This window comes from Athene cunicularia (assembly GCF_003259725.1).
Source record: "Athene cunicularia isolate RWA chromosome 19 unlocalized genomic scaffold, athCun1 chr19_part1, whole genome shotgun sequence".
Classification (NCBI taxonomy): Eukaryota; Metazoa; Chordata; class Aves; order Strigiformes; family Strigidae; genus Athene; species Athene cunicularia.
Window position 1 is genome coordinate 11,001,557 of NW_020799124.1, and position 27,578 is coordinate 11,029,134.

General features: G+C 42.3%; 1 protein-coding gene across 1 annotated transcript in view; it reads left to right on the forward strand.

The window, feature by feature from the left end:
* GALNT17 (polypeptide N-acetylgalactosaminyltransferase 17) overlaps positions 1-27,578 on the forward strand; it is a 216,140-nt gene that overhangs the window by 39,717 nt on the left and 148,845 nt on the right. The window contains exon 2 of the mRNA XM_026861537.1: positions 17,094-17,277. Coding sequence (XP_026717338.1) covers positions 17,094-17,277 — 184 coding nt within the window. The remainder of the gene's footprint in view (positions 1-17,093; positions 17,278-27,578) is intronic.

Below are 27,578 nucleotides of genomic sequence, written 5' to 3' on the forward strand. Positions count from 1 at the left end.
AAAATAAGTCAGTGGAGTGGCAGCCAGTGTTGGCTGGAGATGTGAGTTTTGACGTTGCAAAACATATAAGCATATTTGGTAAAATTCTGTTTAGTTCCTGAAGTCTAACGAGTATGATAATCAAATCCCATACACTTTACTAGTCTTAAATACAGTGTAGTTTGTGGTTTTTTTTTTTTTTTTTTTTTTTGCTACCACAGAGCCCTCAGTCCAGGTTCAGATCCCTGCTGAGGCACATACTGAGGGTGATCAGGTTGTACTGATTACCATCATCTTCCTGGAGTCTTCCAGTCACCCGGAGTATATAGCATTTATTGTTGTCATTAGTTATTTGGATCTAGGTAGTGTTTAGGAAACCCAGTCATGTATCAATATCTCATTGAGTTAGTCTTGGTACAAATAAACACTCTACTTCACAGACCTTACAGTTAATGACTTAACTAATTACTCTAATTAATCTGTGCAAAAATTGGAGAATTTGCCCTGAGATCTTTTGAAAAATTAGTAAACATATAGTGTTCTTTTTTTCTGTCGGAAGTTCTCATCCTGAGTTTTAAATCTCTGCTCTCTATAGAAGCAGAAGAATAGCTGAGCTGGGACATCAAAGCATAGCCAGAAATATTGATGTAGCCCTTACTCAAAGTACCTTCTAGTGTCCACTTACCTCCCGAGCTGAGGAAGGGGCTGGTATGGAACAGCACGCAGGGGTTTCTCTTCGGGTTTGCAGAGCGTCTGCACGTGTTGGCATACTGAAGGGTGAGGGTTATTTTGGGGGAGGTCTAGCACGTGTGCTCTTTCTATTTGGTGCAGGAACGATTGATTTTTGAGGCTAGCTAGTTGAAATGAGCACCACGTTTCTTACAAGAGTGAATGCGTTGGAAGTATGACAGATTATTTGGCCTAAAGGATGTGATACTGTCTTTCTAAATGTATCCTCTCAGGAATCTGACCTTTTAAGAAGGTTTTTTTTGTGGTTTTTTTTTAGCAAGATATTTTCTAGTACCTCAAGCTACCTTTCTTGCCAGCCCCATAACTATATCCAGTTTGGAACGGAAACCTTGAGCAGCACAAATATATTTATTATTTTTGTGCTGTATTTTTGTGTGTCTTATTTCCCCCTCTCCTTCCCCCAGTGTAGATTTTAAAACATCTGCATGCACATAGGAAAAAAGCCTCGTTCAAACTGCTACTTATCTGCCTGGTACCAAGATTAGGTTTGTACCTTCAAGAAGTGATGACAGGTACAAGTAGGCAATGGGGGTTATGTGTCACGGAGAAAACTTTTCCTGCATCTGAAATGAGATTCAGTAAGTACTCAGCTCCAAATGGTAGTGACCCTCAGCAAATTGGTCAGTTTTAGATAAAAAGGAACCTTTCTTAAGGCTTACTGAAATAAGGTAAAGGACTCCCGTGAAGTCAGACTGCTACAAAGCCATTAGCAACTTCGGTTCAGTAGTTCAGATACTTGTTTTAATCTGTAGAAGAAGGTGTAGAGAGCAATTGTCAATATTGCAGTGCTTCAGGTGCTGTCATAGAGGTTGCAAGCCACATGCCCTTCCACCGAGGAATTGTGGCTTTGGTTTGTGAGGCATGTAGCTTACTTTTACTCATGTAAATTAATCTAATGGCTTGCTTTTAAGTTCCTGCAGAGCACAGCAAGGTGCCAGGAGTGGGATCAGGTTCACGGTTCCTTCTGCGTTTCCTCCAGGAAAGCTCTCACAGATTTATGAAGATCAACTTCAGATTTCAGATTTAAAAGTTCTGCAGTCTTTGTCTGAAGCCCAAGTGCATGCTTGAATTGTGGATTGATGCCAAATCAGCACGAGTCTCGGAACATGTTCAACTTGGTAGTTTGGAGTCTGGATTTCTGATGGTGATATATTTCTATCAATAATTTGGAAACTGAGTAAGATTGTATCCAGAGGAATAAATCCAAAGCAGCCTGATGTTACGATTAGCATGGTTATGTGGAATAAAAGGGGTTTGGTACCCAGGGGTATCTGCTGGTAAACACATGTGGCAGATTCAAGTGAAAACTCTCAGTTTTGAGGAAAAGAGGGCTGAATGCTGTCAGCCATGAGGTGCTTTAATAGCAACAAACACCAATATTCCCCTCTCGGTACAAAGAACTTCAGCATATTGGTGTCATAGGAGGATGTTTCTGAGGACCTTGAACATATATAGGGGTAAGATACCTGAGACGAGGGGTATCATGCTACAAATAGCAAAGGAAAGGGGAAAGGAAGGGCTGGGTGACACAGAGGGGAGGGTTTGTGGGTGGGGATCTGGGGCTGTGGTCTGGAAAACCGCTTGGCTGTGAAGCTGCAAGGAGGACCAGGAGCACAGGGGTATTGTAGCAGCGCTTGGTAGGCAACGTGGAAGCAGAGATGTGAACTTCAGACATGATGGAAAACTTTACACTGGAAAAGCACCACTGAAGAGTGAGTGCTTACAGTAGTTCAGTCTTCCACATTCCACTTTGAGAGTGTGTACTGTAAACTAAAAACTTAAGCCCAAAAGATGAGTTGGGAGAGCGACTCGCCACTCTCTCTGCCTTTCCTCACTTCCCGTTCAACATTTTTTATTCTCTTTAAATTGTAGATCCAAGTTGCTCTTGGATCTTGTCAAAAGGTGGTATATCCTTAATAAGTAAACATGGCGAAATGAATGTAACGCTTTTGTTTTTTTCTCTTGACCTGCATCCGAAGCAGGAGATGTGATTTGCTCATAAATAAATAATTACCCCAAGGAGAATGCAGTCTCTGCAAACTCAGGGTGTGTGGGAGGCTTTGTCATGGCAAGTGGGAAGAAAAAACGCAGCAGATGCTGGAAGGGTGTCTTTGGGAAAGTGTGTGGGGAAAATAAATGATGCCTTTCAGTCCTCATGTGAGTCAGGGGAGAATGTGACCCTGTCTCACTAGAGGAAGGTGCCCCCAGTTTAGGTCCTCAGTTCCCTTTGTCTAGCCCTGAGCACCCAATGAGGCTGGTTTTCCATTCTTTTCCAATAAGCATTGGATTTGTAATCATTTTGGGGACTGTAAGCAATACTCTCCTTTTCTGAGAAAGAGCATCTTTTTAGGGCATCTTTTCCGCAGCATCTCTAGGACTTGCTTGAGCAGTGAAGGAGTGGGGCTCAGGACTGGGCAGCTCGATGTCCACTGCAGCTTCATTTTCCACTGGGAATCTGATTCCCTGGTAAACCTGACCAGGAAAGGCAAGGAGCTGCTAAATGAGGTTGGTGACCCTGGGTATTGTACAACCACCTTTTTTCCCCCCTTAAGTTCTTTAATCTGCTTTTTTAGAGGGTGAAGAGGGCAGGCCTTGCAAGGTGGATGTTAATTGCATTTCTCCCTAGATAGGTGGAAGAGCAAGAGGAAGATATAACACACTGTTTGGGCAGTTGCAAGATACTTCCCAAATTGCTTAGGATGTTGAATTTGGGGATTAATTAAAATATAACCTTAGCAACTTGTCTTTCTCCCTGCACATCTGGAACAAGCAATGGTAAGACATTTAATAATTTTTTTAACTGGAAGTATTGACACAAAAAGAACAGTCGATCGCTATGTGTTGGGGAGCTACAGGATTAGTCCTTAACACAGTTTTTAGGGGTGAATTAATTTATATTCATGGTAATCTGGGGGGGCAGTCTCTGATCTGATCTTGGCTCCTCCAGGGCAGGTTCTGGCTGTGATTTGGCACGGGGTGTACGGTCCTGAGGACAGGAGGCTGTTGGTGTGGGACAAGGGCTGAAGTGTTCAAGGGATGTGATGTAGAAGGGAGACTGCCCTGATCAGCAGGAACTTTAACAAATGGAAATAAGGTGAAGGAGGGATGGAAAGATGGAAGAAGAAAAGTGTGTGTGCTTAGAGGGCTGGGAGAGTACGAGACAAAATGGAGTTGAGGATTGCATCCGCCTGGGAAGTCTTGGCACCATGTGGCAAACACAGGGCAGTTCCTCCCAGAGAGGAGGTTTGGAAAAGGCCACATTTTGTGAGAACTCTTATTTTTTACTTGGGGACCAGAGAGCAAAGTGTCAGGTGTGCACTGTCCTGACATTGGTGGCACTAGACACATCCCAGGGATCTGTGGGAGTTCTGCAGGGCAGGAGGCTTATGGAGGCTGGCCCAGAGACACCACACACCTCTGGTGCTTACTCCCATCATTTTAACTGAATGCATTGCTCTCAGAAAAAGACTACAAACACTCCGCTTCTGCAAAAACCAGAATCCCGCCAAGCATTGTATTGGTTGATGCTGGTGCACTGGATTTATCTGGTCCTTCATAATCAGCCATGCAACCCAGGGGTTGGCTCTTGGAATGAGGTGGTCAAAGCACAGCTGCTGTTGGGGTCGGTGCTCTAGTGTTACCCTTCATTTGGTGTTGGTCACTCAAGAGGGAGGGCTCTGGAGGAAACCACCCTGCCACGGCAGGTTGTTCTGGGGGTAGTAAGCTCCTGAATTTCCTAAGAGCTCAGATTCTGTCTCCAAATACTGATCTTTTCTGGCTAAGTCACCTTGGACAAATTATTTTCTGGGTCTGACCATCTAGAAAAGGAGTGAGGTATGTTTTCTCTTGTGTTCTCTTGAAGCACCAAACACAATGGGATCGAGACCCTGTCGTACCATGTACCCTGTTGTACAAAGTCTTTTACAGAGAGAACAAGGACAGTCCTATTTCAGGTAGCTTAAAATCAGTCATATATTTAGCTCCTTCTCTGGAGTGCTTTGAGCATTAATTATGTTTTTAAAGCACTTAGTGCCTATCATCAGAAGCTCTCTATAGAAACACAAAGTTAAATAGTCACAGATCTGTGGCCTCTTAGGAATTGTTCCTGATGCTGTACAGCATAACCATTCATAAATTTGCATTGACAGTAGAGAGCAATTTCTAGTTTCTCCTTCCCTGAGGCACCTGTCTGGTAAAGCGTTTAAGCTTATGCTTAACTTCAGCACTCGAACAGTTTTACTGAGTTCAGTAACTTGGGTTTGGTAGCGAAGTACTTGAACAAAGCTCTGCCATCACCATATAGAAACTAAGACATACTAGAACAATTCCAGGTTTTTATCTAAGAGACATCTATTGTGCTCCTGTGTTTATTACAATAATACATATATTATATAAACCACCTCAGACCCATTAATAGTGGGTGTGTTTGGAGAATGCAGATGTGTACAAGAATAAAGGCATCGCAGTAGAGAATATTTCTCTCTGATGACCAAATTGGTGCCTTTATTTCTGTCCTCAGATGTTGCAAGTCATGGTGTGTCACCCCTATGACCTATTTGCGAAGCACAAACAGATGGGAAGAAATTTGAAGAGCAAAAGTGCTCTCAGGGGTGTCCTGTATGTCTGAGAGCACTGAATGCACACCAGTAAACCAACAACAAACTGGCTTGGTTGCTGAGTGACAATAGCATCTGAGCACAGTCAGAACAAGTATTATAAAAGAAAATAAGTGCACTAAGCAAACCCCTGTAAAACAGACTTTCTTGTCCTTAAAAAATAAGTAGTAAGTTCACAGCTCGGTAAAACACAATTAGCAGGAAGAAGCATGTACACACTTGCTGAAGATACACATTATAACTGAGTTCCTCTTTCTGCAGCTATGTTAACGTAATAATTACACATTGTCTTTGAGATGTTCCTTCTTTTGGGAAAGCTCATTGTGGGCAATGTCTTCTCTAATATGTTGGGTTTTAAAGAAATATTTTAATTTTAATGAGCAGATTTAGGGATAGCCCAGTGAGGGATGATACGGATCGAAGGGCCCCTGTAGAGAAACCTGGAAGCATGCTGAAGACCCCTCTGAAAAGTGGTATTTCTTGGGGTGCAGTCCCACATACCTTTTTCTGTACACTGATTCCCAGAGATTTGTCCTAATCTCTCAGTGACACAGTACTCTGCTTGGGGCTGTGGGTGAATAATACCACCCATGCTTGCCTCCTTTCCCCAGCGTTCAGAGTTGGAAACTAGGGAAGGAGGAGGGAGCTCCTTGGTTGGCCTCATCAACCTCTGTAAGGTTTTATAGCCTGACTGACCTGGTTCAGCGGTTTGGTGACCGTCTCTAGTTTTCTGCTTTTCCCCATTCCCTCGCTCCGGGTGGCTCTGCGGAGGAGATGCCCCGTGCGTGGGGCCGACACAGTTTGCGTGCTGAATGTGTGACCTATCATGTAAACAAAAATCCCGCAGTGGAGTAGCCAGCTTTGTGTTTATGATGTCTGTGCTAAAATGTGGTGTTTCTTCATTTCCTTTCTTACAAATGCCAACTTTTTTCCCCTTTCCAACAGGCTAATCTATACAGAGAGGAAATGTTTTACGATAAAGAAAACAAGAACACGCATTAAAATAAACCACAAATACTAACAGCTTGTTATAGAAATACGGTCTGGAAATAACAGATTCCTTGTGAAAAATAAAAGTGCAAAATATTATTTTTAACCTTTGAGTGGTGTTTAAAAAAATGTTGGCTTCTGATTCTTTGGGTTCTGTTCTCTTTCTGTTTCCATCCTAGTTCCTGTGGCTCTGCTTCAGCTCCTGGGGGCAGTCCTATCTCACCTTGGGTGTAACTCTAGTCGCAGCTTCTTTGGGGACAGGATGGACTTTAGAAATTCTTGTTTCCCCACCTTTGGCTGTGTGGTCCTGTGCTCCCACTGAAGCTTAGCATCTCTGTAGTGTTCCCAAACAGCTGCTCCCCAAAAGGGTTGTGATGGGGGTGGAAATGGGCTGCATTAAATTTTACACTGGAGCATAAAGGCAGCAATGTGGAGTCAAACAAAAGGTTCATGTGAGAGTGGGTTTGTGACAGTGGCTGGTAGGAGTGACTGCCTGGGGATGAATAGTTTTCAGAAAGGCCCCCCAAATCAGTGCATCAGCACAAGTGAGAGGGGTGATGCTTTGCTGCTTAGGGCAAAAGAGTTTGGGAACTTCCCAAACTGCCTATACAATAGAACATGTTATATTGAGCAATGTATCCTTATTTTCCTTCGTGCTTTGTGATGCTTGGGTTGTGTCTCAAAATAAATGAGGAGACCTCAGTGCAGAATCACAGAATCATGGAATGGTTTGGGTTGGGAGGGACCTTTAAAGGTCATCTAGTTCCACAGGTTGCTCAAAGCCCCATCCAACCTGACCTCGAACCCTTCCAGCGATGGGGCACCTATAACTTCACTAGGCAAAAGAGTTGCTCTTGCCATCTTCTGTGAGCAGGTCTTCCACGTAGGCCTGTGTCCTGTCAGACTGATTTCTGGGCAGCTCAAATAGGAAAACAACATCGTTGGTACATGCTTGAATTGCAATCTACCTTCTAAAAATAAAGCTGTAGACAATTGCTTAATTCATCGCCCAAGCGGGCTCATGACTGACCAGCATAAATATGCAAGATTGCTTTTACCCTTGGCCTTTCTCATTCAAGCTCCTGTGTCCCAAACTATCCAGAAGGCACTGAGTGAGTCGATGTGTATGGGAATAGCTTGGGTGCTTCAGCAAAGTCCATCAAGTGCAGAGCTAGCACTTAGGTGTGTGCTGAATCAATACACCATTAGGTGCAGGGACCAGGGACCTTGTCTGTCTTTTGAATGGTGACGCACCCTAAATTGATCTTCGAAGTTACTGGAACAGTATCAGATTTTTAATGTGAGGTTCTGCCATGGTTTATGTTATATTGCATTGGTAGGCTACTAATACAAACTCTTCTTAGGATACTTCATCAGTTTTTAGATAGCTGTGTGTTAACTCATAGCAGATGTATTGCTGGACAAAGCTTTTAGTGTTGCTCTTTCACCTTGCTGCTGCCAGTGTAAAGAGAAGCCGTGGCATCTCGCTCCTGTACAGAGCATTCGCCTCTCACAGAGCAGCTGCAGTAGCAGTTGTGTGCCTGGAGCCTCAGCAGGTAACTCCCAAAGTTATGGCTGGTTGTGGAACAACCAGCCCTGTTCACATGGTGCTAGTCTGGTCTTAAGAGGGGAAAAAGGCAAAACAGGCATGGAGGGAGAAACCTGTGGAGCATTTTGTCTGCAGACACGTCAGTGACCAGTGGTGGAGAAGGATCCTTGACAGAAATTGATTCCAGATTTCTGGTGCTAGAGTGTCTCACCAAGAAGGTGGGTTTAAGTGATATGAATCTAATTGTATGGGCTCTGAATGAAGCTGCATGTCCCAGGGTGCTGGGCTGTGCCGGGGGAGATGTGCTCAGCTGTGCTGGGCGTCTGTTCTCTCTAATTAGGTCGCATTACTTGTATCTGGTCACGTTGGGTGCTCTTCCATAGATCTTCCCCTGCCTTCTCTGGGGAATTTGCTTTCTTATTGGTACCTGGGTACCATGATTCTTTGTGATGGTTTATGTCAATTTAAAATAACCGTGAGAAAATTGCTTTAGACTGTTCTAAATGCTTCATGGAAACGCGTTGCTGTGTGTTGGAGGGGAAATGATTGTGCCTGCGTCCCAGCAAGACTGAATCCTTGAAAGCAGGCCTTAGGCTGGGCTTAATAAAGTGAGTTCTCTGGAGTTCTTCAACATCTTGAACATGGATGCAGTGTGCCTGGAGTCAGCTGCCTTGCTACATGTTCTTAGTGATATTTTTGACCCTGATTTTCATTTTGTTATACACTGTGATCTACTTTTTGCCTTTTTTTCCCTCTTCTCTCCAGTAAACAACACAGATATTCCAGAATATGATGGTCCCATATGTTAGTCAGAGGTATAAATTTGTATTTGTGTCATAATGTGTGAGTGAGATTGCTACACTGCATTATTTTCTTTACCTTTTCTGCAAATACACTCCATCCATTCCCCCTTGCAGATCCAAGTCTGTTATCTGGAATTGGGAGTCAGCTGCTGGTGCTGCATATGTCACTCCATTACTTGGCAGCTGCCTCAAATATATCAATGCCTTGCCTGCAAAATATATATCCTTTCTCACAACGCATGTATCTTGCACCTGCTATTGTAATGATGTGTCTTATTCCAGTATATTTCATCCCCAGAAGCACTATGAACTGCATCCCAGTCACAGGAGTCCTTTTGCCCACAGCTGATACAGGGGATGCTTCAGGGTGCAAACCCCAGCTGCTGAACACCACGTGCAGGGGAGCATGAGGTGAAGGTAGGAAGAGGACGAGAAAGACATATCCATTAGAAACCATAAACCACACGGAGGGCAGCAGGGTGTAATTGGCTATTTTGAGACGAACCTTTAACAACTATAAGCAATTGGCCTCTTGGTTTGAATGTCTCATCTGAAAGGGGGAGCTCCCAGCAGCAGGGCATCTCCTGTGTAGGTTATGTCAGTATGTGCTTGGGAAGAGCATAGCTCTAATTAAAATTGCCAGGAATGTTTCACACCTGTCTGGGGTTTTCCCTGAGATATAAATCACCTTCAGTCTTGTCTTCTTCATTTGAACAAGATACCTATGCATAAGACTTCCATGGGAGCGCTGCCTGTTCTCCCTGCTGAGCTGCAAAGAGCTTTTCCTAGCCTACGGTTTTCTGTCTTGAAACCAGTTCTGTTGCTAAGTTCTGCTTTTTTTTTTTCAAAAAGTTATTCTGAAAATATGAAGCAGAATAGTAGACACTAATATCTTCAGACTTCCAGGGAGCATAGATCTATGTCCAAGCTCTTCTACTAGTCCCAGGTTTTAGAATCAACTAAATCATTCCTCTGAACTAAACAGCCTCAGCTAGTTGAAGGATTTCTGTTATTTTGTGCCTGAGGTGAATCGTGATCAGGAAATTACCATTTGGAACCAGAAGTTGGTAGTGTAATGGCCTAAACAGGGCAAGACCAGCTTTGAAATTCTCCTGATGACTCTATTCTCCTTGCAAGCAGTACTGATCTTCCCTCTGGCTCTGAAGGTAATTTCTCCCTGTTTCCATTTCCATATAGATAAGAAAACTTCAATACTGAATATGTGTATGCATGTACATATATAGGTGTATAAATGTATATTTATGTTAAAACATTTCAAACGAAGCTTCAAACTCTGTGCAGTTTGACTGTGCTGCTTCTATCCTTTTCATAGAGTACAGGGTGGTAAGAACCTTTGACGTTGTCTGACCGGTCCCGTACTGATGTAAGCGCAGCTGTGCTTTAATCATTCTTGATACAGATGTTCATTTACTCTGTCCTTAAATATATTAAATAATGAGGACCTGTGCCTGTCCTGGGCAGCCTGTTTTTGGTCCTTGCCTAGATGGGCTACAGGAAAATATATATGATTCTCTTACACCCACCTGTCACAGTTATTTAAGTGAAACCCTAATGGTCTCTTGGACAAATGCATTTTAGTGAGAATTAATCAAATAATTTTACACACATAGGAGCTTTTTTGGAGATTACATATGCTGGATTACAGGTAAAATACACTATATTTTCAGTTTGTCCATGTGTGGCTAAAATCCCTGCTTGCCAAGCATGGGCCCAGCAGCATTCATCTGCTGCTTTTTTTTTTTTTTCCACATTTGTCATTCAGCATGAAGCCAGAGGTTTGAAATCTTCCTGAAACCACCTTTCACCAGTCATCATGTTCATGTTTATCTCTGCAGTAAACCAACAAATGATTTGCATGGCAAAGAACACCAAAACCTCTGTCGGACCCTTGCAGCTGAAGGAGATGTTTAGATATGCTGAAAGACAGCTCGCTAAGAAAGTACTACCAAATGGAAGGTGATAGCATTGATCCTTTAGCAAGGGGGATTTGTCAAAAGCCTGCTGCAGCATCTGATTTTGGGGATATACTAGCTTTTGATAAGTGGTCAGCCCTGGGAAAAACATACCTAACATGTACACTGAATAAAATTATATAGGGTTCAGGGGAATACTGATTTTTTTTTTTTTTTTTTTTTTTTTTTTTTTTAATTATTGTTTCCTTCCAAGACAGTGATCTCTTACTTTCTAATCCCTTTACTGTTACTTTTGGTTTCCTCTGCAAGAGTCTAAGGATGCTTTGGGGAAGCAACAAGAGTGAAGGAAGGTGACAGAGCCAGTTGTATTTGGTACTCCCTGGACAATTTCCACTGCCCTTTAACAGCCCATGGTTGCAGGTTACACATGTTGCAGGTTACACAGACTTATTTAGTCTAATAAACAAAAAGTTGTAGCAAAGACTGGGTAAAGATTGTGTGAAAACGGCTGCTGAAAAGAGAAAATCCCAGATCTCAGGTTCCTCCAAAGCTGCAAAGGCAAACTGGTGGCGGTTAGTCTGCCAATTACCCTTATCGTTAATGAGTCCTCCCTTTAATAGTCTGTATTTGCAGTGATCAGCAGGACAACACTAAAAACTTCAGCAGTTTTCCATAATTTCTAGCATTACCTGTGACATTTCACCCTTTGGTATCTACTCTAGTTTCTCATAAAATACCCCTAAAAGCTCATCTGTTGTATCCTCTCCATCTTCACTGAGAGGTCACTCAGAGGCAATATCCACAGTGTAACACGTGGCACATATTAGGCCATTTACCTCATCAGTTTTGCTTTTTTTTTGTTTTTTTTTTTTTTTTTTTTTTTCTCTTTTTTTTCTCCCTGAGTCAGAAATGACTTGTTAGCCTTCAAATCTCTGGCTGATGGGAGGTGAGAAGCACACATCCCTGGGAGAGCTATTTGGGCTGGAAGATCCATGGAGCTTAGCTTAGTAAGAGCTGTACTTTTCAAACACATCTACTTTAATTTTTTTATGCTTTTTTCTTTATGCTTCCCTTATTTTTCAGCACTGTTTCAGTATTTTTTTATTTCTTCTTGAGGAGGAGGGCTCCATGTACCTCTTCCCTATAGGACTGTGCCTTTCAGTCTGAGCTATACGTACTCTGTAGCTCATGCAGCAGGAAGGACAGAGCTAAAATTTTTATTTTTCCAGAAATCTTTCTTATATTATTTCTTCTTGTTCTTTTCCCTCCACCCTCAGTGTTAAGGCTCAGGACCCCTGTTTCTCAGAAATGCCTTTCAATTTCAGATACTCTTCTCTCTTTGCTAGCCGCCTTAATGAAACAAGCTTTCTTGGCTAAGGTTTGTATTGGTAGGGTTAACGTTTTCCTTCATCTAGGTTGACATGTAGCAAAATGCTTTTCTGACATGCCTACTGCCTAGGGAGCCTGTTTGGCTGGGTGCTTTATAAATGAAGGCTGTGTATCACATTATATTGTATTTCACCAAAGGTTTTCTCTATCCTAGAAAACTCTGTCTCCTTACAAAATATACTGCCAGTTTAAGGAGAGGATAATATATTTACTACAGCTGTACTCAGTCTAGGAATAATTTGGCTTTAAAGATTAAATTTTTATATCTTCTTGAAGAAAACCAACTCTTTTGTCAGTCCTTGGGGATCTGATGTCTGGCCGTTTCTGTAGGAGTGGCTCAGATCTTAGCAGCTCTAAGTGGTGTATTTTTTTCCTTCTATTCCTGCAATATAAGAGCAATACGCTTCTTTGTCCCAAAGTTCAGACACTTTAGGAGATTTTGAAGAAAAATCCTCTTTTCCAGTTCTAAGGTACTTGTGTGAATGTGGCTTAATGATGAGTGAAGCTCACAAGTGTTCAGAGCCCTGATCTACACTGAAAATCTAATCTTGATGCAGCCCATTACCATCTCATGAGCTTGCAAAAAATCACTAAGGAGTGAATTCACTCCAAAGATCAAGCTGCTTTTTTTTTTTTTTTTTTTTGGGGGGGGGTGGGTGGTGGTTAGTGGTGTTTATCGCTTTAGATAGACTGAAGCAGGCATCAGGAGAGACTTTTTGGCAGTGGTTCAGCACTTCTGCTTTGGTGCCTGCCCAGAATGATAAAGGATTTGGTCTGTGAACAGTTCCGACTTCTGACTTTTTAGCCCAGTTCTTCCAGGAAATAAGCTGATGGGATCCGGCTCTTGCCTCTTTCTTGTTCATTGTATATCTGTGTGTAACTTCTGGCACTTCCCGGTGAATTTGAAGCAGGTTTGGCAAAGGGCTGGGGTGGGTGAAGAGGCTACAGCTCTTTTCAAAGGGTGAAGAGGCTACAGGTTTGTGCTAGTCAGAGGCCACAGCAGAAGACTGGGCTGGAAACCAGCGCTGGACGGTTGTGCATGTGGAACAGCTGGCTTGAGGCGGTGTCCCCTTCCTGTTCCTGCGTTATCGGAGCCACTTAATCATTCATTTGCAGCGTTACGCCGATTGAAGTAATAATGATATAATAAAATGATAAGAGAGGTGGCTTCTCTGGGGACCCAAATGGCATTTCCATGCAGGCTGTGAAGGACAAATGTAAAATGGAAGCAGGTGTATGTGCTACCTCCAGAAACCTCTTGGCTCCTGACGTGGGCCGGGGCCTCACTGCAGTGATGGTGGTGTAAGTGGGGACTGAGAAAGGCAATTTGGAGATCAGGGGAGATTAGTGGGAGGAAGGGGAGCAAAGAGGAGAAGAGACAGTTGCACATGGGAGTCCTCTCTAGAAGGTGGGCTCCTGGGCTCGGGAAGCATGTGGGAGTCTCTGTGCACCCACATGTGGGTCAGTGCAAAGCCCAGGGAGCTCCCTGCTGAGAAGGAGCTTTCCCTGGGTTTCTGCCTGTGTAAGTGAAGCACATAGGCTGGGCTGAGGATAATTTCTGAAGTTATAGCATAACCTTGCAGAAATGTGCTCTTCTTACCCTAAAATGGAGCTACTAAAAGTGAATGAATGAATGCAATGGCTGGTTCTGCTGTAACCATTTGTTATCAGTCCTGCCTCTCTTGAGGTGTCTTTTCAGCCATTTGGAAGCAAATTTCTTCCTTTTCTGTTTGGATGTGAATCATCCTTCTTGCCAAACATAACTTGAATCTTGCATCAAAGTGCTGTACACCAAAGTGACATCCCAGCTGCACGGATGAACCCTTTTGACAGACCAGACTGGAGGGTGATATGTTTAACCAACACAAAGACAGACATGGAGACTCTCCCTGTCACATCACACCTGGGAATACTTATCTTTGTGACTATCCCCGCGGGTGTGTTTGCTATCCTGGGTGCCACTGAAAGAGAGGGTGATGGTCTCACAGTAGTGTTGTGCCCAACACATATGAATCAATCATCTGAATTGATTCCTTTGGTTAAATGACATGGATTTATCTGTACTTACTGAGACAGGGTTTATAGTAGTAGAAGGACTGAGAAGTTTGTATGCAGAAATAAGGAAATGTACTCCGTGACAAGGGAGAAATGTATGCCTGGGGTGTGTGTGTGTCTAGTTGTCATGATTATGGTCTTGGAATAAAGCAGTTAATGGCATTATAGGGTTGTCACCCAAAGCTGTTGAATATAAAGCCATGTCTGGGTGTTTCTCTGGTGCCTCTGTAGTCAGAGGGGCTTTATTCTGCCAGGACCTTCATTTTGCCTTGGGCCAGTGGAGCCTGCTACCTTGTGCCAGCTGAGGGCGTGGGGGCACAGATGGGTCTTTGATGACTCTGCCCATGTCTTGACTGTATTTGAGAAGAAATGGATGTGCACCATCTCTTTGTCTATATTTATTCTTTAAAAAAACCACAGATGGGCAAGTAAGGAATGTGTTCTTCTGTTGTCCAGCAGCTGCCACCTTGTCTGTCCCCAGTCTGCATTGCTGGTGGATGAGGATTGAAGTTTTGGTTGTAGAGTATACCCAGCCTGCAATTTCGGTGCAACCAGCTGAATTCCTTGGCAAAGATACCCTTGGCTGGGGCATCTCCTACTGCTGCTAATACCAGCTCAGGTCCACCGAGCTGAGCAATGTGGAAAAGGCTGGTACAGCTTGCTCCTGTGGCTGCTGGTATTTTGAACACTGAGAGCTAGATTCCTCGACTCTAATTTCAGGTACTTTACCGAGATGCTGTATCTGGGAACCCAGTTACCTTAGTCAAGACAGAGGTAAGCACCTCTGGAGACTGATTCAGATCTTCGGGTGGATGAATTAGCCTTGAAGGGATGAGTCTTCCCCTGTTGACTTCAAGTGCGGAGCTCTGGGAGAAGTGCTGCCTTGGGGTCTGAGTTAAACAATTATAATCTGTCAATGATAACCTGATCTTGTGGGTTTTTTTTAAACCTGCTTTAAACAGAGCAAAACACTGTGGTGTTAGTGGTTCTGATATCCCACTGGAATGTGGATATCCCCACATTCCATTGCCCAGTGCCAAGGTCCTCCATCCACAGAGCCTCTGCCAGCCCTCATCCAGCTCAGAAAGTTCCCACTTCAGCCCTTCTTACAGATGTGTAGATTCAAAGCACCAATAGCAAAAGCATTGTAGAAATGAGAAATGTGCTAAAACAAACTAAGAAAAGCAAAATCAAGCTTTAAAAGCAAACTGGTAGATCCTGAGGTTACTATAATAAAAGTATGACCATACTACATGCTGTGGAAGGACTTCATAGCTCATGTTTTAGGCCAAGAACAAGCATTGATAGACCGTAAGAATTTCTTACAGATTTTGGTGGAAACATTTTCTGGAGAAGGTGAGGAAGAAGGAATTAAACTGAACTGTTAGAATGTGTCTGTTATAACAGTAAAACCATCAGCTGATGAACTGAAGAACCTGTTTTGTCTTTTTGGTGTAACAAGAAAATTGGGTACCATAAGGAAGTTATGCATCTATATTCCTGAGTAGAAAGATCTGTTTTTGATAAAGAAATAGACATTTTGAGAAGACTTGTCTCTTTGTGAGAATATATTTTTTTTTAAATACTGATTTAATTCTGTTGGAGTTTGTGTCTGAAATGAAATTGGTATCTCTTTCACTTTGTAAGCAAGATGAACCTTGACTCTCCAGCCATTTGGGGTTAGGAAGTTGGCTGAGTGATCTGCTAGCCTTCTGCAGGCCAGAAAGTCTCACCTTTCCCAGCTTTCTTGACTTACTCCTCTGGCTGTTGCTGAGCCTAGAGATGGAAAAAGGCAGTGTGGATATCTAATCCATCCCCACGTCACAGCTAGTTGCTCCTTGCAGTTGATTTGTTATTATTGTCCTCAGATAAAATCTAATCAAGCCCAATGCGATCAGAGGGACTCCATCAACTCTCAGAAGCTCCCTAGTAGGGAAGACTGTTTAGAGGCTTCTTGTCAGAAGGAATAATAATAATTTCTATTCAAGTGCTTCAAACTGTAATTTATGTTCATAGGTGATTTTCTTACTGCCTCACAATGCTACCTTTTGAGGAAGAATCTGTGTCGTGTAGATGGGGAGGCAGAATATTTTGTCCAGGGCAATGGAAATCCATGGTAGGTTTGGGAGCTGGACCATACTCATTATGAAGCTGTGTGCATAACTTCAAGGTTATTGTCCTGTCAAAAGCATCAGTGGTGACCGTAGTCTGTTCTGCTCTTGGAGTCTGGGCTGTGCCATTAAAACAGAGGTGAATCTATCCAGATGTCTTTATTAAAAAAACCCCCACAACACAAACTGAAAAATAAAGCAAAATAATCCATCAAAATTTCTTTTTTCCTGACAAAAAGAAGAGTATGAGTCTCTGCTAATGAAAAATATTAAAATTCCGGGTATCCTGTATAATAAGTAATAACATGAGCATGAACTTGGCTTTCCACAATCATCACCAAATCATCAATATAGCTCTTTTTGTTTTGAACTTTGCCGATTTCCTTCAGCTGTGCAGATATAAATAAATAATTCCACTTGATAAAGGTCTGGGAATGCTATACTTTAAAAGATAAGAAAGCTTTGCGGGGAAATTGTTTTTAAATCCATAACATTTGTATGCTGTTCACTGTTCATACTGAGCAAAAATTCATTCAGTTGGCAGTTAACCAACCCTATTTTATTCTTACTCTGTGTTCAACCTATCCTTCTCCTGGGGACATCTAACCTTATATGTAATTACCTCTCTGAGAGTGGGAAGGAGGCCTAAATAACCTTCCTAACAACTAAATAAATGCACAGATCCCTGGGATGTTATCAGTTGGATGCTGGTGGCAGTGCTATCAGGAACAGTGTGCCTGAGCCATGAGGAATTTCAAGACTTGAGTCCAGTACTGGGCCAAAGAACTAGAATTTGAGATGTTTTCAGAAAACAAAAACAAAACACGCTTAATATTTAGATTATTTTTGTTTCTTTTATAGCTTGGAAGTAACGGTGTTGTATTCTAACACTGATGGTGACTTTTTTTCCTCTTGAGGTCTGTCCAAGTCACTCGGTCTCATTGAAGGCTATGGTGGACGTGGTAAAGGTGGGCTTCCAGCCACCCTGTCTCCTGAGGAGGAGGAGAAAGCAAAGGGACCACATGAGAAATACGGCTACAACTCCTACCTCAGTGAGAAAATTTCGCTGGATCGTTCCATACCAGATTATCGTCCAACCAAGTAAGTACCAGTTGCTCCATGAAGGGGTGTACACGTTTAGATACCATCTGAGAACCAGGAGTGATTGTTGCTTTCATATTCTTGTGTGATACTGTTCACTCTTCCCTCCTTATCATTCACAGGGCCGTGCTCAGTAATGAGCAACTGATGTAGTTTGGCTGAAACTGAGATAGTTCATAAAGACGATTTATCAGGGGAAAAAGGTGAATTTCTTTCCACTCTTCTCTCTCGCTTTTTATTTTCCTAAAGCAATACATTATTTTGGGTGGTAGTAATGCGATCAGAAGCTCACATCTGCTTTCCTCAGCAAAGGGCTGTTCACTGAGCTTTGGCCTTTGGTGTTTATTACCCTGGGAATGTGTGCAAATACTCTCCCTTCCTCCTCCCCTGTCAGCTCCTTCATGTCACTGCAAGACCCCCGGGGGGCTCTCGGCTGCCCTCCTGCTCCTTCCAGCACAGCCCTTCCCCTGGGACTCTGCTGTGGGGTCTCCTGTTGATCTTTAAGCAGCCCAGAATGCTTGATTTGAGGGAGGGGGCAGAAGTGCTTTAACCCTTTACCACTGCAGTGGCAGGAGGAAGGCATGAGGAAAGGCTTAAAATATTAGTCAGAAAGAGTAACTAATCTCCTGAGCAGTGACACCTCTGTGCAGACACCTTTGAAGGGAGCCCAGTGGATCAGGTAGCAGTATCCTTTCTCTACTGTTTTTCTGGAATGACCTTTTAAGGTGATGGTGATGTTTACTTCTGAGCACCATAGAATAATAGACTTTAAATGAGATGCCAAATCGTTTTGTTAAAAGTGTGAGAAAAGACGTGCTGTAAATTTATCTGTACGAAAGTTAATTTTAGATATGGCTATCAGAGTGTTCTCCAAAATAGGAAAGCATCAATTTGTCCAGGCCTGGAGTGAAATCCCTCATTAAAAAAAAATGAGCGAAGAGAGATTCAGATTCTGAAAGATACACGTGCAATGCTTGTGTCATTAGGACAGTGACAAAGCCATTGCTTGGCATCTGCAAACCATTGAAAATCATGCAGCAAGGGGATGCAGCTACATGTCTCCAGCGTACTGGGAAATTGTTAAGGATGTGAGAGCATGGAGAGCTTTTGTTCCTTCACTTTTCTGCATGCTGCATGAATTTCAAGCAGCCACTCAGAGTTTCCAAGTCTGTCAACCACTGACAACAGAAATATTTGGATGAATTTCCAAAGCAATGGAGGCCCAGCTTCCAATTCTGCTGGTATGGTTTGTCTGGACAAAATGAATTGCAGGTACAAATTGCATCTCTGGCTATATGATATGCAAATCCTGCTACAATGACAAATCCTTGGAGTGAGACCTTCTCTAGCAGTTACCTGAGTCTGAGCTGCTTATTGTCATTTCTCATCCAGAACTCTGACTTCTAGCAGAGCCAGCACTACTTTGTGAGAATTAATTTGAGAAGTAATGTTTTTTCAGATCTTGGCGGGAAGAAAAGGATTAATTCTGACATTTTTAGGTTTGCATTATATTCTTCCTCAGTGCCACTATCTGTCATTTCATGGGAGGGTTGTGGAGAGGACAGAGCAGGCACAGCAATTTATTAAAAATGCATCGTTTTGGAGCCAGGCTAATACTTTGGAGAGAATTTGTGGGTGCTGGCTGCAGCTGCATAACTTAGTGTCTTTTATCTATGTAAGATCCTCAGGATCGTGTCTCGGTATTGTAAGAGAGCAGTAAGAGGTCTGGTTATGAAATAGGCTTGAGTTTGCTGGAGAACTTGAAAAGTTTCAGCTTTTTCTAGTTCTAGCTTCAAGATCCATTTGCTATTTTGCGCATACAATTTTATGGCTGATTTTATGAAGGGTTTAATGCAAACCATTTAAGTCAAGTATCCTGGTCTCTGATTAAAATAGATTCAAGTCAAAGGAAATTAGCCTAAATGGTTTTGAAATTGCAGCATTAGTGGGGGAAAAACTGTTGAAAACCCTCCAGCTGATAAGCATTACAAAGCATGTATTAGTTTTAAATATAATAGCGAAGCCTGTTTGGTTCAGCTAAAGGCTGTTCAGCGTCTGGAATGCCGATGGACTCAGACTGTTTCTAGCAGTGGCTGTTGCTCATGCATATTTTTTTTTTCTTTTTAATTTTCTTGTTTTTTAAAGAAAGAGGTTAATGTGGTCAAGTCTTATTCTCTTGAGTGTTGAGTTATGCTGGATCAGACCTCCCTTTCCTGCCCCCTCTTTGTGACTGTGGCCAAAGCAAAGGGGAATAAGGGGAGTTCAGGGGAAATTAGTCATGTTTTGTAATCCTTCTGTATTTAGAATCCCTGCACCTTGGGGTCAGCATCACTGAGGGTTCAGAGATGAAGGTGTGCCTGCTCGGAGTGATTTGCAGGCAGATGCTGGCAATGAGGATGCATCATGAGTCCCAGCCTTTCGAGTCTCTGCCCAGAGGCAGCAGAAAGGATAGAGGTGCGTTTCCCGGGAGAAAACGGTCCACGAGGTGTTGGGTACGGGATGGTGCTCCGGAGAAGGTAAGGTCTTTCCCAGGGCCAGAAGTGGGGATGAGAAGTACCTTGCTTGTCTTGATTTGGAGAATGGTAGTGTCTCTTTTTGGTAGTTTGGATTATCATCTTTGTTTTGGTTATAATATTCAGTTTATTTGAGAGATTTTCTTTTCTTAAATGCTGAGGCTGCTTACCTAGGCCAGAAGGTAGAAAGTCTGCCCTGCTGTTCACCACTGGAGCAGTATTGGATTCCCAAAGAAGCGGTGCTGATGGTATGGATACATGAAATAATGTGTGTGGTACTGATACCATAAGGGAACTGCACCTGTAAGACCTTAGTCTTGAGCTTAGTAATATAGGTCCTTCTGATCCTGGCCTTCTGCTTGAGTAGGAAAGGTTGTGTCAGATGTGCATTGCAATGTGCCTTTAGAGTGAATCAGGTAATGGTATTACATTTTGGATGACCAAGAAAGCTACTCCTTTGGCTAAAATAAGAGAGGACTAGTATTTTGGTGCAAGGGACCTTAATTCACATCTTCCTGTGGAACAGTGGCATTATAAGGCATAGGCAACACATTTCTATCTTGCTTGATTACGTCTTTGGACTTTAAGATGAGATTCCTGTGTGTTCTGGAAAACAGCTACTGCTTCTAGATTGGAAGTATCCAAGGTGCACCCTGCAGACTGTAGGACTTCTACACAAATATATAAGAACAAAATGAGATGGAGAGATTTTCTTCAATTTTCTGCACAAGCTGTGAAGGACAAGGCTGATCTGTGAGTTTTATTGTTGATCAATTCACAGCATTTTCTGCTTGCCAGTGAAGGATGGGAGAGTTTAAGAAGACATGTTATTTTCTTTATTGAAAGTGAAGCATATTTACATGGGATCCTATGGGCTGCTAACATTCCCTGCTTTGATACTAGATTTTATGCACCTCTATTTTATTCTGTGATGTATGATTTAATGGGAACCCTTCCTATGTATAGCTGGAAAATAAAAATTGCTCTGTTAGATCAGTCTGCCTGTCCATCTTATCTGGTATCTAATCTCCAGTAGTGGAATTACCAGATGCTTCAGGTTGAAGAAATCATATTAAGGAAAACTATGAAATAATCTGCCCATCTGGTACATTCTGTCTTCTCTATTCTCTCTTTTCAATCCTATCTAATATAAATGTGGAGTTCTCATTATCTCTTTAAAAGTCTGTTCTTTTCAGGAATCCTGCTAAGCTCTGATTCAGTGGTATTTTATGGCATTAAGGGATTAAGGAGTAGATTTAAGAAAAATAATACCCACAATTGTTAGGACTATTGAATCATTGGGTGAAGATGACATCTTCCTGCTGCAGCGAATCTCTCGACAGCTGTTCTGGTGTGGGCAAGCTTCAATATACTAAAGTGAAGAGGAAAAACAGTTGAAGTGATAAGCAACTTCCACAGCTTGATCTTCAGATGTTTTGAGGGCTTCCTAGCCAGGAGACACCCTGCCCCTTCCTCCTGTCTGCCTTGTGGGCCCTGCCTATGGGTCAGGCAAAGCATGGAAAGACTTTGATGATGTGTATCAGGACTTTGATCTGCTTTTGCTTTCACAGCATGCCCTGGTAAAAGGTTTGCATTTACGAACTGGCCCACGTGGCCTTAGAGCAGTGTCTGGGTAGAGCTGTACGTCACCTGGAAGCCACTGCTAAAGATTAAACAGTTACATATCACTGATGTAATTTTAATTTTTCCCAGTGGTGTGTTTGGGGGTTGAATCAGTCATTACATTCAAGTGTCTCAAGTGGCTGAATCACCCGTTTATTTCTGTAGCTGCCTTCCTTGGGAGCAATTGGGCTTTTTAGCACCATCTGGCTTTAGCTGGTTTTATTACCAGACTTGTGTGTAGCAGCAAGTTGAAAGTTTTTCTTTGGGATGTAGTGGAAAAGACAGAGAGTTTTAGATAAGACCTTGGATTGTTCTTTGACAATGTATTTAAAAGAACTAAATCCATTCTTGATTTTGTTTTTATTTGAAGTGGTCTGTGTGTGCCCTTTGGGGGCTCTCGGCATGTACATGCTGGGTGCTGGAACATATTCTGGGGTGGAGGGAGTGAGCTGTAGTGGGAGGCTCTGCTCCCTCTGGGGTCTCTCCTCAGCCCTGGAGAGCCTCTTGCCCTCTGCCATGGGGCTGCCTTTGGGTCTCAGCCCCCACTCAGGTTATTGGGATGTTGCAGGGCCAAAGAACTGGATTTTGGTTTTATAATCAAAATGCAAAGCATCTTTGGAAAAGTCATGAGTGTGGATGCGACTTAGATACATCAGGACTGTCCAGGAGGATGGGCCTTGGAGATCTGTAATTAATTCAACATCCTGTGCCTGAGACCACACCTGACTTCACATCTCTTGTGCTGGACCCAAGATGTTCTCGTTCTGTGCTGGATGCTGGCTGTACCTGCTGTCAGGAGCTTCCTCTGCAGACTCCAAGACTGGCAATGTTTTGTGCCGTGAGGCTCAGCCTGTGCCCTGTGGTTGGCTCTGATGGAGCTCAGGAAAGCGATCCTTTGCTATCATATTTATTTATTTTCTTTTGAGGAAGAGCAAATCTCTTCCATTGTTTAAACAGCAAAAAAGACCTGGCTTTGCAGGTGCCTTTATGCCAGTTTTCTCTTGTACTGGGTTACTGAAATGAGAGGCTTTCTCAGCACATACCATGACTTGGGCAGGAGACTGTCCCGTATGCTGCTTCATACATCGGGCGTTGCATTTGTCTTAGTGTCTCGTTTCTTCCCTAAAATAGAAGGCAAACAACCTCCTTCAAGCTTTACTTGAAGAAAAATCCTTTTGCCTCTCCCCAGACGAGGATATTATTTTTGGTTGACATGGCTGAGATCTGCAAATATTATTGGGGCAAGGGAGAGCTCTTTATTAGTGGTTTTCTCAAGTTCTTAGTAGCTGGAACATTCCTGGAGTTGCACATTTGTGATATGATGCCAGTTACTTAGCCATGTCCTGCCCTAGGGTGTTTAGCCAGGCTTGATGAAATGAGTTTGAGGGAAAGGACAGAGCTTGAGAAGACAAAAACAAACTACTTGAATTATGCTGGTGATATTTGCTGGGAAATAGAGTTTCATGACTGTTTATTTGTAGTCACTGTCACTGCTGTTTATTACAAAGAAAGGAGGTCAGAAGAGCTCTTTTTCTCTTGCATGCACAATACATTATTTTAGCTTTTAAAAAGATGTTTTTGTTTTTGTGGTGGTGTTTTGTTTTTTGTGGGTTTTTTTTTTTTTTGTTGGGTTTTTTTTTTCCAATCCTACATACAAACAACAGCAAGGAAAAGAGGCAAGATGCAGTGATTTTTCTTCATCAAATAACAAGGAAAAACTAGCCAAGGAATCAAGACAGTGTAAGAAGGAAAAAACCCATGACTTTCAGATGTGAAATTCTGTTTGAATAGCATGTGGGAGTGTATTAAAAGATACTTTCATCTCTAGGAAAAAATCAGAACTATTGTGTATCTTCTCTCCTACTAGATAGTTGTGGGTCTAATCCAGTGTTGTGTAAAAAACACTCTTGCCCTTGGCTTTTTATGGCTTCAAGCATAAAAAAAAGGAAAAGTAACATTTTCCAGTACTCACTGAGAATTTTCTGCAAGAGCAAGTGAAGAAATCAAGCAGTGAGTAACAGAGTCAAAGCTCTGGCATAAAGGAAGCATCATCCAGGAGAAGGCTGGTCCAAACTGGATTTGCAGTTTTGCAGTTCAGAGGCAGGTTGCTGGCTATCTTCTCTCCGTGCATGCCATCCTGCCCCATCTAACCCATCTCTGTGTGGCTTTAGGCATTTTTATTCTGCCAGGCTGCACATGTTCCTGGTGCTTTCCAAAGGAATGCTTGAGTTTGTGCTGAGTCTGTCCTCTCCATGCTCTGAAGATCATGGGAGTACGAAGGTACTTGCAAACCCAGTTTCAGACCCGGAAAAATTTGTTTTTTCTTTCTTTGGCATCATCAAGGCACTTGAGATCTGAGGAGTGGCTGCTGCTGTGCTGTGTGTGCAGGCGCTGCCTGGCACCGGGCAAGCCATGTGCACCACCTGCCTCCCCTGGGATGGTGCTGCAACTTTTGGTGACTTTTAGATGATTTGCACAAGAGGAAAAAGCTGCTTTATTGCTGCATCACTTTTCCGGTAGGAATACAAACTAGCGTGCTGTTGAATAAATACTGCTATTGATCCTCATTCCTCAGGCATACTAGTATGCGTGTATGGAGAGATTGTTATTGCACTTCCAGTAATTCTTTTTCTTGAAAACTGGGCAAATCAAGTCTCTAAAGACACACTTTTCCAGCTGTGCTTGGTATTTGCTGATTATTTTTTTATGCCTGCTAGTGTGACCTCTTAGAAGGAGCCAGCTCCATGGCACACACGTGCAGGCAGGTAGCATTAGCTCTGCTGAGAGCTGTGAAAAATCAACCTAGAGCTGAAAGTGTCTGACTTCCTACCAAAAAGTTTAGGGTTTTATTTTTTATTTCTATTCTGGATTTAGATAGAGACATAGGATAACTTTATTTTGAAGTAAAGGTCGCTGAAGTGTACTTTGTCTGGCAACTGTTTATGCTGTGTATGGAGTCAGAAGTGTGTCAAATCCGTTGGTGCTTCGAAGTCCTAATATCAGCTTTAAACTCAGTAAGAAAGTGGTTTTGGAAAAGTAATTCTAGATTTGTTTAGTGGCTCTTACAAGATTCTCTTAGTATTGTTATGCTGCACGGTGAAGTCTTGAAATGCTGTGACCCTGGATTTATATAGACGGTACTTTTTTTTATGTGATAGATTCCACTAATTGTCATTTTCCTTTCCTGACTACAAAATTATTTCATATTCTTGTAAGTTGGGAACATGATGCTTGAGAGAAGACTTCTATGTGTGAAGTGTGCTATAAAACCTCTACTAATGTAAACACAAGTATCAAATGCACGCTTTGGTAGAGGTTGGGATCAGTATGATTTAACAACTTGCTTTTGTGCTCTTCTGAACTCCAGCACTGAAAAATACTTGCATTATCATAAATACTTCTGACTAAACTATACTTATGAAAATGAATGAACCGAATAAAGCTTTGGATACGCTTCTAAGTTGGCTTCCAAAGGAATGCAAGCTTGTGTGTTTGTGCCATGGATCTGCTTCCATGTCTTGCAGAGAGCTTTTCTATTGCCATGGGAGCTTTTAAATAGGTTGCATATTCATAGCCAAACCAAGCAGAGATACGAGTAAAACACTGGTGTCTGACAGCATCAGTCACTCACTGCAGTCACTCAGTGTTCCAGCATCCATGGCAGTCTGGTGTGTCGGCTCGCACGGCCGGAGGGTTGTTGCCTTGAGCCGCTGGTCTGAACGTGCACAGCTCACTGGGATGGGTGACCCGGGCAGTAGGGGAGCTTGTCCTGCGGCCAGTGGTTTGTTTCAAACGATAGTCAACCACAAAGCATGAACCCTTTAAAATCATTTTAGAGATCATTACTGAATTTTCCTCCTCTTCTTCTCCCTGTTCCCAAATTATGTCCGTTCCATAAATCCTAGACTGGGGATTGTGACTCTTTTTCTTTGTACGTGTGAAATAGCTTTTGTGCGTGGGGAGAGATGGGTAAGTAGATGTGACACTTGTAATTGCTCTGGCTTTTATGTCCCTTAGATCTGTCTGAACCTAATAACTTTATTACAAGAGCCCTTCACAAAAATAAATCCTGTTCTGCACATTCTGTTTTTACAACTTGGTAGATCACTTCTTGTTAAAACTTGCTGAGTAAGTAATGTGCATTTAGAAATACCTGTATATCCCATAATACTTAAATTGTAATGTGTATTTTTGACACCCTAATTCTAAAATATAAAGCATAACATTTCTAAAAAGTACTTAATGGAAATAAGGTAGGTGCTTTAAAAAACAAATTTTGTGGGGATATATGGGGGGTTTTAGAGCTTTAATGATCAGAAGTAGTTTATGAGAATCTAGTGTTCTGAATCGCTAAACAGCAAAGTGTACCACATAGCATTAGTTCTTTTAAGATGCTTGGATAATAGAAAATGGTTTGCTTTTTCATTTACTTCATAGGGTAGACACAATTGATTTAATATTGATAATCCCTTTTGCAAGAAGACATGTGCAACTGAATCAGCAAAATACAAACTAAAATAAGCAATCAATGAATGGAGCATGATTAGGAAGTGGCAATATGAATAGCAGTCTGAACACTTGTTTTCTTTTAAGCTTGTTCATAATCTTTACAAAAGCCAAATGAAGATCAATTCATTTCCTGGTGAAGCTTTATTTTTGTGAGGAGAACATGAATGAAGCTTGTTTGAAATCAATAGCTTTAGTTTGTGGAACTGCTTGTCACCAGTTCAGAAGGATATGCAAGGTTTTTGCTTTCCTACTGAGATTTAAAGACAAAAAGCAATACAGATATGTAAGTAACAGCTGAGAAGCAGTGTGTATGACTGGATTAAGGAAACCTGAGCAAGCTTGAGCCTGCCTGTGTGCGTGTGCACGCAGCGTGTGTGTGCAGACAGCAGAAGATTGTAACATGATTTATAACTTATTGTATTTCAGCCACGGTGCTTTGCAGCCCAATCATGAGTAAATCATTCAATCCAATCAGTGCACCATTGATATATAACCTCGCAGGTTTTCAGCTGCCTCAGTACAAAGTACATATTGGTTTTCTGTGGCAAAGCAGAGCATGTGCTGGGCCAAGAGGGGATCTGCGAATAGCTGCTGGCTGAAGGCAGAAAAGCAAAGCGAATTCTTGGATGTGTGTTAAATGTGTTAAGTTTGTGCAGGTGGGAGAAGATTTTGTGTTTGGTCTTGTGGGACGCAGGTGAAAGTCAGATGATATTCATAAGGTGAGGACAGGGAAGAAAGCTCCTGAATTTTTCTACTGTGTGGTTTGCAGGTGTACAGCCAAACTTCTGGTGTGCACAGGTGAATGACAGGTATGTATTGGGAAGGGGTAGACCTTGTGTCACTATGTATGTCCGTACAAGTCTGCTGTTTGTGTGTTGTGTCCACTCATATCAAGTGTATCATGACCATTGCTGCCTAAAAATGCATGGAATAAGGCAGTCTGTATTTACATCTTGAAGTTGTTGTATGCATGTTTCTCTTTTCGGGGGTTGGTGGTGGTGGCAGGGTGAGAAAGGAGCTGACATCATGTGTGTCAGGCTTTAGATACTCCTGTTAGTGTCTCTGTTACGGCAGAAAACAAATCTATAGCCTTAAATCATGTTCTCTGGGTTTGAGTAATAGTAAAAGACTTTCTAAAGTAAAGTGTCTATGCTAGGTAGCTGTGTATCTGTTGTCATTTGGATCTCTGCAGATAAAGTCAGGCATAGCAAAAAAGGTCTGATACCCAGCTAACAGGGCATCTCCAGCTCATCACTAAAAATTACAGTGGATTTTTTTTTTTTTCTTAACCCTGTAGCAGTTCAGCTCTTCCTTGATTGCCTGTATTGGGTTGGATCCCTTCCTAACCTGCCTAGGAGGTGTATAAATGGTGTTACTGTTTTGCACTGGGGTAAACTGACGACCTTTCTCCTTTTATGCTCGGGCTCTGATGTGGGTAACTTTGTCTCCCAGTTTTGCTCTCTTGTATTTTGTTTTGGCAGAGGTAGAGAATGCAACCTTTAACAGTAGAAAATCCATACAGGAGCAAATTTAACCATAGAATAGTGGTTAAAATTTTGACATTATTCAGGTGGTATGGGTCTTAATTCGTGGCCTGTCAGAGTGAATCCTTGGCCTTTTGCATTTACTGCACCAGAAAAAAAAAAAAAAAAAAAA